At 59.4% G+C, this 17,008-nt stretch overlaps 1 protein-coding gene across 5 annotated transcripts; it reads left to right on the top strand.

Moving 5' to 3' along the window:
- Positions 1-911: 911 nt before the first annotated feature.
- LAT2 (linker for activation of T cells family member 2) lies at positions 912-15,935 on the top strand. Of its 5 annotated transcripts, none has more exons than XM_060122751.1 (13): positions 912-1,254; positions 5,628-5,756; positions 6,219-6,258; positions 9,810-9,853; positions 10,037-10,097; positions 10,325-10,362; positions 10,653-10,688; positions 10,769-10,799; positions 11,362-11,417; positions 12,499-12,561; positions 12,836-12,907; positions 13,331-13,451; positions 15,648-15,935. In XM_060122751.1, the coding sequence occupies exons 2-12, from the start codon at positions 5,657-5,659 to the stop codon at positions 13,432-13,434; spliced, it is 645 nt and encodes a 214-aa protein (XP_059978734.1). In that variant the 5' UTR covers positions 912-1,254; positions 5,628-5,656; the 3' UTR covers positions 13,435-13,451; positions 15,648-15,935. The 5 variants fall into 5 exon arrangements, with proteins under 5 accessions (XP_059978734.1, XP_059978735.1, XP_059978733.1 ...); XM_060122750.1 differs by lacking the exon at positions 912-1,254 and adding an exon at positions 3,092-4,065; XM_060122753.1 differs by lacking the exon at positions 912-1,254 and adding an exon at positions 4,410-4,573.
- The last annotated feature ends 1,073 nt before the right edge of the window (positions 15,936-17,008 follow it).

Raw genomic sequence — 17,008 nt, 5'->3', positions numbered from 1 at the left:
TGCTCAGGGCCCACGGGCTCTCCCATAAGCTCCAGTCCCTGCACCACCCTTCTCCCCTGCGGGGGGGCAGCAGCGGGCGCCCAGCCCTTGCATTTCTCTTTTGGTTGCCGCTGGGCTTCCTGGCGGCACTTCCGCTGTCGCCTGGCTGGGTCTGGGAAGCCTGTGGACCCTGGACTGGGGCTGAAAGAAAAACCTTGTCCCAGCAGAGAGGGGCCCAGAGCTGGGGAGCCCAGGCTCTGGGATGCCAGACAGATGGGGGTTGGGGTGGCCCCTGTGGACTTCCTGGTCTCTAGCTGGTGGGGCGCCACTAAGAGTTAAGCGGCCTTGGGCAAGTTATTTAATGGCCAGTAACGGGAGGCACTGGGGAACATTTTTGCTGCGTGCGTGCGGCGCACCTGTCTCTCTAGCGCCATCCTCACCTCTGAGGGAAGGGCCCAGGCACCAGGGCAGCAGGTGGAGGGAGTGGGGGCTGAGCTCTAGCCGCCCTGGCTGGCTCGATGCCTCTGTGAGCCTCATCTGGAAAATGGGTGTGTGGAGGCTCCCAGGCCTGGCAGAGGAGTCATGGTTGTCCTTCCTTCTGTCCTTCAGCTTGGTCCCTTCCTCTGCTGCCAGGGACTGTCCACTCCTTTGTCCATCTGTCTTTGTCTCTGCCCATTCGTTTGTGATGTCTGCCCTGATATATGTCTGTGCCCATCCACCCACATCCGATGTTGTGTGTGTGTGTGTGTATCTGTGTTTCTCATTCTCTCCCTGCACGTATATCTGTGTGTGTGTGTTTTTTCATTGTGGATGTGTATTTCTATGTGTGTGTGTGTGTGTTTTCAGTGTGTCTCTCCATGTCTTCCTACTCTCTCGCTGCCTGTGCGTGTCTGTGTGCGCTCCCCCATTTCGTTCCCTTTGTCCCTGTCCCGCAGTGTGTGTCACTTCCTCTTTGTGAGACATGTGTTTGTGTGTGTGTATTTAGTGTGAATTTTGTGTGTGTTTGTGTGTCCATGTCTTTCTTTTCTCTCTGTGCCTGTTTGTGTGTGTCTCTCTGTCTCTCTGTCTCTGTCTGTTTGTCTGTCTCTCTGCCTCTGTCTGTTAAGAGCAGAGCCTGTCCGGCAGAGCAGCGGATGTATGAGGGATGATTCAGTGGCTGACAGGAAGCTCGCCGCCTTGCATCCTGCCTGCCAGTGTCTGTGGCACTGACATCGGATCAGGCAGGTGTGTGGGCTCAGGATGAGGTGGCCGCAGTGAGGAGACCCCCGCTCTCAGGTAAGCCTTTTCCAGGGGTGCCTGGAGCCTGGCCCCCAAGGCAGGGGTCCTGAGGCTGTCCCCCTGACACCCCACGGGGTTGGGAGTGGCCCTGCTGGCCCAGCAGGAGAGCTTGGCTGCCCGGCGGGTGGGCTGGAAAGAAGCTGGGATGCCCGGCACCCCCTCCCTTGGCCCCAGCCCTGTCCTGGCACCCCCAGCTAGCAAGCCCTCGCCCCAGACCCTGTGGCACTAGAGGGGCAGCTGATTCTGGGGCTCTGGCCCCTCTCCCGCCCCGCCTTCCCCGGCCCAGCCTGCACAGCCCTGGGAAGCCCCCCAGGGCGGGTTCCATCACTTCCAGAGTCGGGTGAGGGTCGAGGACAGCAGCTCCGCAGGCCCAGACCCGTGAGCCTTGGTTTCTTCATCTGTAGAATGGGGCTGTAACAACCCTGCCCCAGGGCTGTGGGAGGATGGGAGAGATGCTACAGATAAGCAGAGCCAGGTCCTGCCCCTGGCCTGGAGGAAGAAGCTGTCCCGGCCACCCCGCCCAGCCCCCAGGCTGGCCACCAGCTCTCTGCTGGGGGGCTGAGAAACTGTAGGCCCTGGGGTGCTCTTTGTTTGTTTTTTTAAATTCTATTTTATTTATTTTTTTATACAGCAGTTCCTTATTAGTTATCCATTTTATCCACATCAATGTATACATGTCAATCCCAATCTCCCAATTCATCCCACCACCACCACCACCACCACCGCTTTCCCCCCTTGGTGTCCATACGTTTGTTCTCTACATCTGTGTCTCTATTTCTACCCTGCAGACCGGTTCACCTGTACCATTTTTCTAGGTTCTGCATATATGCGTTAATATACGATATTTGTTTTTCTCTTTCTGACTTACTTCGCTCTGTGTGACAGTCTCCAGATGCATCCACGTCTCTACAAATGACCTGGGGTGCTCTTGGCACCCTGCTCTGCCTACGGGTGGCCCTGGCCTTCACCATCCCGCACCCGTGCCCGGAACAAGGGCTGCCCCGGTCCCTACCCCGGCCGCCTGAGCATAAGAGCCTCCATTAGAGACCTCTCGGTCAGCCTCATCTGAAAGCCAAGGTTATTTGGGAAAACGGAGCAGAGCCCAGCGGATAAGCCTTTCCAGGGGTCGGACGGGGACCTCTGGGTCCACCCCTACCCCCGCAGCCTGACCTTCGGCCCTGGTGGGCCTCAGTTTCCCCATGTAATACATGAGGAGGGCTGGGAGGCTGGGCAGCAGGGTTGCCAAGGGCCTTTCAGGGTGAGAGGCTGGGTGCAGAGGGTTGCTCAGCCCAGCCCTGAGAGCTTTTCCGCCGTCAGCTTGTTGCAAAACTTGTTCATATGAAAACTGCCCACTTCCCTTTCTGCTATTTTGGCCTGCAGGCCATGGTCTGTGGCGGCCTCCCCTCCCCTCCCCACCCGACTCAGCCCTGTCTGGCCCCTTGGGGCCCTCCTGGGGCTGCCGGGCCTGCCTGCGCCAGGGGCCCAGCCCCTCTCCCTCCGCCCTCCCCTGCCCCACTTGTTCTCAGGCCTGGTTGGGAAAGCAAGGAGAGAGGACAGATTGATTCAGTCTGGGGGGCAGCCACAGAGTTTTCCTCAAATGAGCCTCTCTTTTAAAAAATATTGCGTGATTCTTAAAAATGTAATATAAGCAAATATATATATATATATATATAATATAAGAAAGGATTTACGTAAAGGAGTGTAGGCCTTGGAGTCAGCTTGCCCTGGGTGTAGATCTTGGTTCTGTGACTGGTCAGCTGTGTGACCTTGGGCAGAATACTCACCTCTCTGGGCCTCCCTCTCCTCCCTTGGAAGAAAGGAGCTGGCATCTCCAAGGTGATGCTACCCGCGTCTGTGACAACCGAAGGGCTGGGGCAACAGCGCTGCTCTCCTTCAGATCCCAGCCCCTCCCAGGGTCCCACCACGATGCCCTGCATGGTGCAGTAGAGGGGGGTCTCAGGCCTGCATGTCTGGGGGACCCGGCAGGGAGGGCTTCAGGTAGGGTTGACCCACACTGCTCAGTGCGGGCCGTCCAGCCGGCTCTGGCCCCGACAGGATGCGGCTGTCTTTTCCCATCCCACAGGGACCGTGATGATGGCAAGTCACAGTGGTCACAGGCAACCATGTCCCACCGGCCGGCACTAGCACCTTACAGGCATCCTCTCAATGCTGGGCCTCAGGTGGCAACCTGAGTGTTGAGTGTTATTCTTTCCCTCGTTTAACAGAGGGGTGACCGAAGGCTGGTGACACTGGGATTCAACAGCTGGGGCAGAATTTGTGTTCTCATACTCCCCTCCCTTCCCTCACCCGGTGCCAGGTCGGTGGAGATGGACCAGGGCTGGGGGCATCCCGAGCGTCTGCAGGGCCAGGAAGCAAGAGGGCTTTCTGATGGTCGGGGTCCTCTGGGAGGGAGGGCAGCAGAGGTCAGCAGCCCAGGTCCCAGGGCCTTGAATGCCAAGCTGAGAGTGTGGACTTGAACCTGGGGTCTTAAGCAGACCCCAGCGGTGGCCAGTGCTGGACCATTGTCCCATGGGTGCAACTCTCCCATGTGTCTGTGCCTGAACCTCCTCTGGGGCAGAAAGAGTCTCTGTCTTGACCAAAGGACAAAGACGTCAAGGGTGGGAGCCCAAGGGAACTGTCCAGACCAGCCAGCTGGAAATAACACCCTCAGCAAGTTTCTCTTCCGGAAACCCCAACCGTGATCCAGGCTGGACGTGCTTGTCCACCCAACGACTCTTTGAGGAACGGCCTGGGTTGATCCCAGTCTTATAGATGAGAAAACTGACGCCAAGAGACCCCGAGGCACAGGCAAGCTTCCCTGCTTCAAGGCCAGATGCTCCCAACCTCACCAGCCTGAGATGGACTTGGGCCTTGGCTGGAGGCCCGGGAGGGAGGCAGCCCCGGGGCAGAACGAGGTGGGGGGGAGGGCGGAGGGTATGCGGCCTGGGAGGGCAGTGCCCAGGCTCGTAGATCCCCTCGGACAACCTCCTGGGGTGATCAGGTCATCCTCTCTCCTCGTGTGGAGGCCGCTGGGTCATGAGGTTTGGGAATGGTCATGTTTCCGCTGACTCACTTGGAGTTTGGGGGAAGGAGAGGTGACTTCTTCATGACGGGCCCCTGACTGGGGCTCAGCCCTGCACGGAGATTCCTTGTCATCTTTGCCACAGGGAATCAGGAAGCTCAGAGCGGCGAGGGGGACGGCTGGGTGCAGTGCAGGCCTCTGGGGAGCCCGGAGCAGGAGGCGGGCAGCACAGAGCTCAGGTCTCCCCAAGCCTTGCTTTCCCCAGCTGGGAAGCAGGGAGAAGCCTCCTCCCAGGTGCGCCGCGGCAGGAGGAACAGGCGTTCACCGAGGGGACACTCAGTAGCGTGGGCTCCATGTGCCCACCACGGGGCACTGCCCTCTCAGGACCCCTGGTTGCCCTCAGCTCTGTCACTGGCATTTGCAAGGGGGGAGCTGAGTCTCTTTATAGTTGTAATGATTCTCCTTGGAGGGCCCCTCAAGAGGGCTGTACTCACCAGGCCCTCCTGTGTGGGTGCCTGTGGCTTTGCTGAGGCCTGGCAGTCACAGCGGGGCCCCGAGGCTGGGACCGGCCACTGACCCAAGAAGCAGCCTTTTAGCCCCACCTCCCAGCACATCCCACCACCAGCCACCAAGGTCCATCTGCCCAGGCGCCCTTCTTCCCCTCCTGGTCTCAGGCCCACCTCCTCCAGGAAGCCTTCCTGACCTCCCTCCTTCCATCACCCAGGGCAGGAGGAATCTGGGCAGATGGGTGTTTTAGGAATGGAAATCCCACCCCCAGCTTCCCCAGAGGCCATGGGTGGGAGCGGAGAACCACCCAAGGGTGGATGGGGGCTGCCAGGGGCTCCCAGGCAGAAGGGGCCATGGACTCTGAGGTTGGGGAATAAAGCTGGGCTGGCAGGAGGCAACAGGATGCAGTGGGCGGAGCCAGCATTAGGGTCTGGAGGCTGGAGTTCAAATCCTGTTTTTCCCCTTAGCAGCTGTGGGATCTCTGGCTTTTGTTTTTCTGTTTGTGAAATGGCTCGAGCCTCTCCCTCAACGGGCAGTTGGGGGGTAAGCGAAGACGTGCGTGGGAGTGTGCACATACATGTGGTGCTGTCTGGCGGGTCTCCAGAACCTTCCAGCACTTAACCAAGAGTTGATGATGGCCCTGGGAGCCCGGGGTGCAGGCTGGGGTCAGATGGGGGAACAGGGCTGGTTCTGTCCCTGCCTGGTCCCAGAGCAGGCAGGGGAGGTGATGCTGGGCTCAGCTGTGGGGTTGGCAGGGGACAGTGGGGGCCAGAAACCTGGGGTTCCTGGAGGGGGCGGCCCTGCAGCCTCCACCCCAGCTCACAGTGCCCCCACGTTGCAGCCCTGCAGGAAGAGTGGCCAGGAGTGGACATGAGCGCGGACACGGAGCTGCTGTGGTCGGGGGCGGCCCTACTGCTGCTGCTGCTGGGGGCGGCGGCCGGCCTGTGTGTGCGCTGCTCCCCCCGCGCAGGTAAAGGCTGGGGTCACAGGTGCGAGGGAGGGGCGTGCGGTGTACCCAGCGAGCCACTCAGGCCCAGACCTGGCTGCAGTCGGAAGGGGCAGTCAGATAAGCCTCAGGAGGCAGAAGTGAACTCCAGGGGCCTGGGTTTCTCCTCTGAAGACAATGGGTCTGGCTCGCTGGGGGCTTTGGTTCTGCTGGGTCAAGGGCGTGTGTCTGGGGCCGATGGACTGCGCTGGACAAGCGTGGGGAGGGGGGCTGGGCTGCCTGCGTCCGCCTTCTCCACGCTCCGCGTTCCTAAATAAATGGTGAGCAACCCCTGCCAGTGTCAGGTGGCCCCCAGCGATCGGTGGCTTAGCCCGCACGTCCGGTCTGAGGCCTGCACAGGGCACAGGGGAGACACAATGGTTGGGCCTCAGATCTCAGTTCCCACCTGGCCCCGGGACGCTTGCTAATCTGGTCCTGTTCTTGCAGGTGCAAAGAGGTCCGAGAAAATCTATGAGCAGAGGAGCCTGTGAGTGTCTCAGTGTCCCCAGCACGGTGACACTGTGTGCCCTGGGCATGGGTGTCCATGTGGGCATCCCCTCGGGCACCGCCACGCCCCACCCCTAACCCTTCACTCACACCTCCTCCGTGCCGGGCTCTAGTGGGTTCTAAGCAGTTAGGGGAGGGCGAGGGGGTGCCCAGGGGCTGTTCGGACCTGGCCCCAGCCTGGTCGGGGAGGGCTGGGGATGCCACAGGAGGGGAGGAGGGGATGCCACTCTCCAGCTAGCCCAGGAGCATCTCCAGAAATCCCCGCAGTGACCCCAGCCCTGGGGAGCGTGCTGTGCCGGTGCTGGAGGTCGACAGAGGAATCCCACCCTCCCGGGGCAGTGAGGGGAACAGAGACCGGGCGCTGTGTCCGAGTCTCCCCTGGAAAACACTAAAGGACCTCAGGGGAGGATATGGGTGTGAAACTTGGGGGACCAGGGAAGGCCTCCTGGAGGAGGCGGGAGGGATTTTAAGAGAGAAAGAAGGCGAAAGGGGACATCCAGAGAGAGAGGAAATGGTGTGGGCATTTGCCGATGTCGGGCCGGGGTGGACACTGTCTTGGGGATGAGGTGGTCGCTGTGAGCATGTCTTGAGAGAGATCAGCTGAATGCGGAGAAAGAAGAGTCTTGACTGTGGAGAGAGACCTTGGCCTTTGTCCTAAGGGCCAAAGGGAGCCACGGGAGAGCTGGAAGCAGGGCAGTGGGGGTGAGATGAAACGGGGCCACTGACCCCAGGCAGAGTTGCAGGACCTGGGCAGGAGGGAGTTCCAGGCACCTTGGGGACAGGCTGGCCATTCTGTGAGCCGTGGGAGGGTCAGCAGTGCTGGGCACTGAAGATCGGGGGGCAACCCAAGAACAACTCGAGGCAGGAGGGCAGCAGCCAGTGGTGTCCTTACAGTGCCTGGTGGAGGGCTCTGAGACCCGCGTGCACACACGTGCACAGGCCTGCATGCCCACTTGCACCCACAGGCTCCCCCAGCACTCGCTCATGCGTGCACTTCTCACACGCACGGCACTCGCTTGCACGCCTGGGCAGGCACTCACATACAAACTCACACACACACCCTCTCTCATTTCCTTTTGCAACTGAAAAACCACAGAGATTTGAAAATAGAATTTTCCCATCCATGCCCACTCCTGGGGCCGGGGCTGGACTTTCCAAGGCTTTGGGGGCCACTTGGTCCCCTGGCTCGCCAGCCCATAACCTCCACCAGGGCTGGGCTGGGCTCCCCTAGTGCCCACCCACACCCCTGCCCCAGGGCAAGTTCCTCAGTATCTTCCCTCTCCCCTCCTCCCTTAGTCCCTGCCCACTCCAGGCCCCTGATTAATCTTAGAACCGAAGATAGTCAGAGGTACAAGTTAAACCTCCTCACGTGGGAGGTGGGAAAACTAGGCCTAAGTGGGAGGAGCTGGGAGGGGAGACTTGGGCTCTCCCCACCTCACTTGGGTTCAGTCCTATCAGCCTGTGTGTGCCAGGCCCAGCTCCTGCTTCATTTCCTCTGGGAAGCCATGCCTGACTCTCTTCTGTGGTTTTAGGGCATCATTCCTAAATCAGATCACTCTGACCCCCAGGCTGGAAGGCTGGGGCAGGTCACCATTCTGGGCCAGGGGAGGAACCCAAAATGGTTTAATGATTAGCTAATCTGATCCACTATCCTTAGCAGTGGCTTTCATTCCCAAGGGCATTTCATGGTCCAAAGTGGCAGCTAGAGCTCCAGCCCTCATCTCTGCCTTCCAGGCAGTAAGTAGTAAGAATGAAGGAGAAGGACAGAAATGGGGCATCCCAGTTAGCAGTGCCTCCTTAAAGGAGTTTTCCTGAAGGCCCAACAACCTTGGCTTTGCATGTCATTAACCAGAATTATATGGTCACACATAAATGCAAGGGAGGCTGGGAAATATAGCCTTTTATTAAAAATTGAGGTAACACTGGTTTATAACATTATATAAGTTTCATGTGTACGACATTATATTTCTACTTCTGTATACCCTACATTGAGCTCACCAACAAAAATTTAGTTTCCATCTATCCCTTCACCCATTTTGCTCTCCCCACCCCTGGTAACCACAGGTAACCACTATTCTGTTCTCTGTATCTATGTGTTTGTTTTTGTTTGGTTTAGTCATTTATTTTGGGCTTTTTTGTTTGTTTCTTTTTTATATTCCACATATGAATGAAATCATACAGAATTTTTCTTTCTCTGTTTGACTTATTTTACTTAGCATAATTCCCTCAAGGTCCATCCATGTTGTCACAAATGGCAAGGTTTCGTCTTTTTTATGGCTGAATCGTATTCCAGTGTGTATATATATACCACATCCTCTTTATCCATTCATCTGTTGATGGGCACCTAGGTTGTTTCCATGTCTTGACTATTGTAAATAGTGCTGCAATGAACATACGGGTGCATATATCTTTTCAAATTAGTTATTTTGTATTCTTTAGATAAATACCCAGGAGTGGGATTGCTGGCTCATATGGTAGCTCTATTCTTAGTTTTTTGAGGAATCTCTATACTGTGTTTATAGTGGCTGCACCAATTTACATTCCCCTCAACAGTGCCCAAGGGTTTCCTTTCCTCCACATCTTCACCAACCCTTGTTATTTCTTGTCTTTTTGATAATGGTCGTCCTAACAGGTGTGAGGTGTTACTTCATCACGGTTCTGATTTGCATTTATTTCCCTCATAATTAGTGATGGTGAGCAGCTTTTCACGTGTCTGTTGGCCATCTGTATGTCTTCTTTGGAAAAGTGTCTATTCAGTTCCTCTGCCCATTTTTTAATCAGGTTGTTTTTTTGTTGTTGAGTTAATTATATATTATGTTATAAGGGGTATTAACCCCGTATTGGATATATCATTTGCAAATACCTTCTCCCAATCGGTACGTTGTCTTTTTGTTCTGTCGATGATTTCCTTTGTTGAGCAGAAGGTTTCTAGTTTGATGTAGTCCCATTTATTGGGAAGTACAGTCCTTTGGATGGGTATGTGGCTGTCTAAATGAAAATCAGGGTTCTGTTTCAAAGGAAGAAGGTGATGGTTAGATACCTGGCTGTGTCTGCTAAGCCTTGAAGTTGCCTCATCAGGTACTGGGGAGTAAATGGCGTGTGTGAACAACTTAAGAGGACCGTGCTCTCTTAGGAACGTTAAACACTCCTGGGATGGCAGGTGGTGGGAGCAGCCTCTTTGTTGCTCCTGGCTGACGTCACTGCCAGGTCCCTGAGCAGCTGCCCCAGCCCTGCCCACAGACTCTCCTGGGCATCTCCAGGGGTCCTGGGGAGGCTCTGTGGGGGCATATGTCTGGCTGGCAGCTGGCTCCAGCGCAGGGCCATGTGAGAGTGTGGGCGCGCGGTGGGCAGGCAGGGAAGCACTCTAGAGAAGGGGTGCATCAGGAAGCCCTGGATCTGAGTCCTGGGGGGCTGGCAGCCCCTCCTCACTCTCGCCCTGGTCTGTCCCTCCCTGTCCGTCTGTCCTGCCCCTCTGTCCCTGGGGCTGTGGGAGGCCAGGCCCTGGCTCAGCACAGCTCCATGTGTTTCCAGGCAAGAGAATCAGCAGAACTTTGCAGTGGCCCGGACCTATACCCGTGAGTCCCCAGACAGAAGGGTCCAGGGCTGGGCTCGGGATTGGGAGTGTCCACATCAAAGTCCCTTTCGTCCCCATTGTTCTGAGGCTGTGGCCAGGCCTGATCTAGTGGGGTGATGGGGTGAGGGGGCTGTGCTGGGCAGCTGGCCTGGGGGCCCAGCCAACACCCCGTCAACCTTTGCAGTGGTCAGGGAGGCCTGGCCAGGGCCCCTGGTGGACACGGCCTCCAATGCGGCATCAGCAAGGTAGGAAGGAGCCCCTGTCCCAGCCCCACGGGAGGCAATGAGGTGGGCCCCAGGGTCCCCACCTGGCTGAGCCCAGGCCAAGACCTTGCTCCTTCCTCGGACCTCAGAGCCCCAGTTCTGATTCTGAGGGCCCTACCGGGGGGCTGTGGGACTGTGGCCTCCAGACCCCCAGGAAACCCGGGGCCTTCTCCCAGCCCCTCCTTAGCCTCTGCCCCACTCCCGTGCAGGAAGGACAAGCTGCTGCAGTTCTCCCCCAGCCTCGAGGGTGAGTGCCCTGGGACACAGGGTTGGGGGCAGGGGCGAGGTGGGACGGAGATGGGTGAATACCTGGTGGGACAGGTACTGAGCAGGAAGCCTTCCCAGAGGAGAGACGCTGTGAGCTGGGCTGGGAGGCCCGATGGGGCTGGCCCAGCAGGGGGAGGGGACGGAGAGCAGGTGTGAGGGCGTGAAGATTGGAAACACCTAGGCTTCTTCCTCCGGTGGTCACAGCTGGGAGGGGGCGGGGGCTGGGGAACCAGCATTGAGCCAACCCAACAGGCCTGGCCTTTCTTCCAGAGTCTTCATCCTCCAGGTACCAGAACTTCAGCAAAGGTAGGTGGGCTCCATGGAGGAGGGGGCCGCAGTGGGGCATACAGCCCGTGCTCAGGCCTGATTCTCGCCTCCTCCTGCAGGAAGTAGACGCACATCAGATGCATCCTACATGTGAGCGGGCTTCTCCGGGCCCTGGCCACCCCCTCGCCCCGCCGCCCGCCCTGCCCGCCCTGCCCGCAGCCTCCTTACGTGAGAAAGGCCTCCTGCCCTGGAACCCGCTGGCCCGGGCAGGCTCTCCGTAGCTCTGTTTCCCTCAGATGACCGTAGCTTTGGGGGGGCTGAGGACAGGGACAGGAAGGAGCCCTGCTCTGTTTGGGGGTGGGGGAGGCCGTTGGGGGACCTCATCCTGCACCACCCGGTCAGAGACGAGTTCCACTGACCCTCAGATAGGAAGGGCCCCCAGGACGTCTCCTCATCTCACAGTTGGGCAAACTGAGGCCCAGGGCAGGAGGTAACTTGCATAAGGCCACACGGTGAGGTGGCTGGAGCCAGGGCAGCTCAGGGGTGCAGGGAAGCAGGGTGGGAGGATCGGGGGAGACCCTGGCAGGGCCCCTCGCAGGCTCTGGGGCAGTGACGGCCGGAGCAGCCCTGGCCTCGCTGCCTGCTCAGGAAGCTCCCGGCCCGACCATGGGCCTGCCCAGCCGTTGGTGCTGTGTCTATGTTTTCTTGCCAGACACCCCTTCGCCACGGACTATTTCGATAGTGGGCGGTTCCAGAAGCCCCCGGAAGGTGAGGCAAAGGTCGCTGAAGGGGAGAGGGAGGCGGTGGCCTGGGAGCGCAGCTTCAGAAGTCACACCCCCGGGGCGGGGCCAGAGGTGGCGGGAGGATGTAAAGCAGGAGGCCAGGCCTAGGTTTAGGTGGCTGGAGGGGGCTGGGCGGGGGGACCTGGGGGAGGCTGGCCCTGTGGAGGGAAGGAGGGAAAGGATGGGCAGGAAGAGGGGGTAGGGGGGCCAGAAGGGGAGCTGAGGGCAGGGGCAGGGGGCAGGCTGGTCCCCTTGTCATCCAGGCCCCTCTCAAGGCTGGGCACACAGGGGACCTTGAAGGAAGGCCCTGGACCGGGACCGGTCAGCCTTGTTGACAAACGCTGAGCCCTGCAGGCTCCGAGGATACTGGAACCCTTTGTGAAGAGCAAAGGTGCTCCTAACACCTTTGCTCTGCAGAAACTGAGAACTGAGGGTGGGCAGTGCCTGCTGAGAGGTGCACAGGGCTGGGCTCCTGCCTGGGCCGGGCTGGGGTGAGAGGTGGGGGGGGTCCTTTTCTCCCCGCTGCGTTTCTAAATTGGGGAGAGGCCCTCACTTCTCAGAGCCTCTTCGACACAGATGGACGCAGGGTGGGGTGGCGTTTAGAGCTCAGCTTCCCCGTTGGGGGTTGGGGGGGGAATACCGGGGTACCAGGCTCTGATATGCCACAACCAGCCTAGGCCCCCGGACAAAGGACCCTCAGCCCACCCCACTGCCTGAAGGGTTAGGCAGGTTCCTGTCCCCTGGGCCCCCAGTGGCTCTCCCTGCCCCTCTTTACCCCATAGAGATGGGCCTCCCTTCTCCGACTGTCCCTCGTGGGCCTGATTGCACCCCCCCACACCCCCTAATCTCCCCTCCCCAGGGCATTCAGGGGAAGACAGAGAAGGAGCCCAGGGTGGGGGCTGCTGGAGCCAGGCCAGCACCCATTAAGAAGCTTGTCCAGGAGAATGTTCGAGGCCCCGGGGGACCCAGAGGGCTGGGGGCTTGATGAGACAGAGGGAGAGAGGAAGGGCCAGGCCTGTCGGGCAGGGCCCACCAGCATCCTGCGCCCTCTCCCCTCTCCCTGGCAGATGAAGATGACACCAATTCCTATGAGAACGTGCTCATCTGTGAGCCAAAGAAAACCGAATCAGGTGAGGCTGCCCTCCCCGGAGCAGGGCAGGGAGGCAGGCCTCCTAGGCCAGGCCCGCCTGCCCCGCTGAGCTCTGAAGTCCCCGCTGCACGGTTCACCAATATCAGACCCTGTGTCCAGGAGGAGTCCCCATCAGTCCTGGACTCTCCCTCCCTCCCTCCAGCACGAGGACACAGGCTGCCCCTCGGGAGGGGTGGACGTGGCACCTCTCTGGCCTAAGGGCTGGCCATGGTGGCTGCCCCTCTGCCAGCCCCTCTCCCGTGTTCTCCCTGCAGGGGACGAGGAGTCTGACGGTTATCAGAACTCAGCATCCATCCGGCAGTGGCGGGAGTCCAGGAGAGTCGTGGGTATGCGGCCGGAGCCCCGGTGCTTCCAAACGGTCACCTTCAGCAGGCTCAGAGGGGCCAGGCCTGGGACAGACAGTCGAGGGGAGGGGGAGAGAGGGGAGCTTAGGGGATCTGGCTGGGAGGGCAAGGCCGGGTGGGCTCCCCTACGGCCAGTCCAGCTGATTCCACAGCGAAGCTTCTGCCAGGACCCCCCCAGCAACACCGTGGCCTCCTGAGGTTGGGGCCTCCTGGCCGGCTGCCCATCCAGCCGCACGCACGGCATCGCACTCGCCCTGCTCCCCGCAGGACGCACCTCTGGCAAATCCCAGAGAGGACGGGACAGACACACCATCCAGTGGAGCCTTTCCTGCAGGCGGTGTGGTGGCGGGAACAGGGCTGGGCATGTGCGTGTGAACCCTCTGACCATGTGCCCGCGGGTCGCAGAGCCGGTCCCGAGGGAAGCACCTCCCTACCCGGTAGGAAGCCCAGACGAGGACGACGGGGAGCCCGATTACGTGAATGGGGACGTGGCAGCCATCAAAGCCTAGAGAAGCCCTGGAGGAAGGTACGGTCCAGGGTGGGGGCCGCACGGGCCTAAGGGGCTGCGCTCCCAGGGAGAAGCAGCGCTGGGGCGGGAGGAGCCACAGCAGGGACCATGGGGCAGCACCCACGGATGCTGAAACGGGGTGGTTCCTCGGGGCGCTGGGACGCCGCCCTGGGTGCTGGGCCTCCCGAGCGGTCCCTGCCCACCCCCCGCTCCTGTGGCTGGTGTGGGGAGGTGACAGACCCACGGTGGACACAAAGTCTCAGGCCCAGGGGGTGTCAGGCAGCGCAGGCTGGTTAGTCATGGGGTGAGAAGGTGGGCTCTGGGTGGGCCTCTGCAACCTTGGGCGAGAGACTTCACCTCCCTCGACCCGTTTCCTCGCTTGCAACCTGCGGCTACTGGGACCCGTGTCTTGACAACACGCACAAGGCATAGCACGGAAAGCAGGACCAGTTGGACTCAGGGATGGGGCGGGATCGGGAGGAAATGGTGCCAAGCGCTCACACACACCGTCTCTTGGCGCCCCCAGGGCTCAGAGTGGACAAGCCACCTGCCCGAGGTCCCACTTAGAGTGAGTGGAGGAGGGAACGGTCCCCCAGGCGCTCAGATGTCGGAGCCCAGGCCCTGCCTCGCGGGGAGCAGGTCCCGATGTGGGGGACACGGGCAGTCCTCTCAGCGGGCGCCGGTCTGGGCCATTTGAGGACGAGCAGCAGGATCGGTGGTAGCAGTTTAAGCCCCGCGGGCAGAGCCCGGGGCTCGTTCAGTCACCCGTAGCTAGAGGGCCCCTGCCAGGGGCAAGTCCTGCCTTAGGGGCTGCGGACGCAGCGATGAACGGAAGACACACAATCCCTGTCCGCTTAGAACTCCCGTTCTGGTGGGAGAGACAGAACATAACCAGCTGGAAGAGAAGAGGAGAGAAATGCAGCGCGTTAGGACTGCAGGCGTGGGAAGGGGCAGGGAGCAACTTGGGGTGGGGAGAGGCGGTGCCGTGATTCAAGCCGGGAGACAGCGCAGCCTTTCTGAGCTCTGCTCCTCGCCCCTCTGGGGACAGGAAGGACACCCAGGCAGAGGGACTGGCAAAGACCCCCCGGCAGGAATCTGCGTCTGATAACGTGTGTGGGCAGACAGAGTGATGGGGGAGCATCGGCAGAGGTGGAGGGCGGCGGCGGGAGGTGTGCAGGGCCAGCACCTGGGTTTTCCTGAGATGGGGCAGGCGAAGGTCTGGAACAGAAGAGTGACTTGTTTCTAAAGGATCGGCTGGCCTCCGTGTAGAGACATGAATACAGGGGACGCGGTGGAGGCACGGAGACCGGTGCGCTCAGGCAGGAATCCAGCGACTGTTTGTGGAGCGATGGGGCTCACTGATGCGTGGTGTGTCGGCTGCCCAGAAGAGCGAGGACTTGAGGAGGCCTGCAGGGGTTTGCCTGAGTAATGAGAGGCCATCGCTGCCAGCAACTGAGATCAGGGAGGCTACAGGCGGGGCGGGTTTTGTGGGCAAGGCCGGTTTATTTCTGGGCCTGTTAAATTGGAGATGCCGTGCAGGAGGATGTATGAAATGGGCAGTTAGAGATCTGCGCCTGGATTCAGGGACAGGCAGGAGTGGAGAGGCTGTGCATGTTCTTCAGACGAAAGAAACTAAGAGTATGTTGTACGCTGACAAACGATACGGGAGGTTCGAGTCTGGGTCGGCTACGGCTGGCTGGAATTTACACCAGGACCCCGCACACAGAAGGGACTGAACTCCACGGGCTGGGGCCCACAGCAGCCCGACAGGACTGCAGAGGCCCAATCCCTATATTCTAGCAGATGGAAGGGCTGCCAGGCAAGGGGAAAGGCGGAGTGGAGTTAGGGCCCAGTACCCCTGTCAGGTCCCTTCTGGGTTCGAGGGGAGAGGACGCAGCTTAATGGTACTGGTCCCAGGACACGTGCGGGGGAAAGCCGCCAGCTGCTGTGCAGAGGGTGTTCCTGCACCCAAGGCATGTCAGAATAACTCGGGCCTCGGCCAGAACCGAGCAGTCAGGATTTCAAACAAAAAGCAGACGCTCCTGGAATAAGAAACATGCTTAAGGCTGCTTGACGGCGGGTTCTCTGCTCACTGGACTCTGACCAATGTGCATCCTCCCCGACCCGTGCCGGCTGCTCCGGGGCTGAGGGGACAAAGCGTCAGGCCAGGCAAACCTTTCCCTCTTTAACACGTACTTTTCCTTTTCATTGAAGGAGCCAGGGAACCATATACTGCCTCCCCAGGGTCCCTTCTCCAGAGCTGCTCAACTTCTAGACCCCCTACGGCTACTCCTGGGAGGAGCACCAATGCACCCTGAGGACCAGCCAGCCGGCCACGGGGTACCCAGCCCAGGAAAGGACAGTTACGCATGGAGCCGCCCTCTGACCGGCTCCCACGGGCAAGGCAGGAGCCTGGGGCCGAGGGCAGCTCCTGCTGTGGTCAGATGCCCAGGACTCAGGGCAGTCGCATCCCCTTAACCGCATTTAAAACATCATACTACATGGGTGTTCGTGTCCTTTTTTGCTTTGGATTTTGATCCCAAATTGCTTACTAATGTTGGTTGCTGGGACTCTTGTGCGTGGTGGATAAGCTTGTACAGTTAAGTTATATAGGTGGAGTTGTATTTAATATTCTGCGTTTCAGAGTGGAGGTTGTGTCCATCTTGTCTCCTGTAAGCATTACACGTACTTAACTTCAGCAGAGTTACGGGGCGCCTTGGCGCTCCTTCCTTTGGCCCTCCGTTGACCGAATCAGAGATGAGGCCACGGCCACCTTCATGACCCTTCAGCAGGAGTGTCTGCTGTGGACAGAGCACGTCACGGTTCTGGGGAAGGGGCAGGCGGAGTGGAGTGGCCTGGAGCCTCAGCTGATGGGGCAGAAACAGGACCGTCTCATGGGAAGGACGGGGTCCAAGGGACCTTCTGAGTCAGAGAAGCCAGAGTCAGGGAAACAAAATGCCTCCTCCAACCGAAACATCTCAATAAACCGTTCCAGTTCAAGGGCAGCGATTCTCCCGTCTGCTTTCCCTGCTTCACGTGGAACCTTCTAAGGCAATGAAAGTCAGGCTTCTTGTTTCATAGAAAGGGACCCTGAGGCCTAGAGAGAGAGAAGGCTGGGGACAAGAACTTGGTCCCTGAGTCCAACCCTCTTTCCAGAGGCTGCACCGATTCTATGAGACGAAGTTAATGCTGCAAGTTAGGAAGTTAGAAGAGAAAACATCTAGAACACAGCTGTTGGCCACTTGTCTCTTCACGCCCCGCAGTCCTGGCCTCACGACGTGGAGAGGACAGCTTAGGCCTGAGCGCAGGTGTGGTGGGGCTGCAGTGAGGCTCCAGCAGGAGGGGGTCCTGCCCTGCTGTCGCTGAGCGTGGGAAGCTGGGGTCTCACTTTGCACCATGGGCACGGGCATCCCTTCGCCTCATAAGGGTCCCAAGGCTCCAGACAAAAAATAAGATTGAGAAGGTGGGGAATTCCCCTGGCGGCCCAGTGGTTAGGACTCGGTGCGTTCACTGCAGGGGCCTGGGTGAGAGCCCTGGTTGGGGAACTAAGATCCCGCAAGCCGTGCGCCAAAAAA

This window comes from Lagenorhynchus albirostris, chromosome 15 (assembly GCF_949774975.1).
Source record: "Lagenorhynchus albirostris chromosome 15, mLagAlb1.1, whole genome shotgun sequence".
NCBI classification, from domain to species: Eukaryota; Metazoa; Chordata; class Mammalia; order Artiodactyla; family Delphinidae; genus Lagenorhynchus; species Lagenorhynchus albirostris.
Note: the sequence above shows the minus strand (reverse complement) of the source record. Positions and strands in the feature narration are given on the sequence as shown.

Coding starts and splice junctions, on each gene's coding strand:
- LAT2 (XM_060122749.1), top strand. CDS start 9,567: ATGTCTGGCTGGCAGCTGGCTCCAGCGCAGGGCCATGTGAGAGTGTGG. Junction 9,854..10,324: donor AGTGGCCCGGACCTATACCC/GTGAGTCCCCAG, acceptor ACTCCCGTGCAG/GAAGGACAAGCTGCTGCAGT. Junction 11,418..12,498: donor GTTCCAGAAGCCCCCGGAAG/GTGAGGCAAAGG, acceptor TCTCCCTGGCAG/ATGAAGATGACACCAATTCC.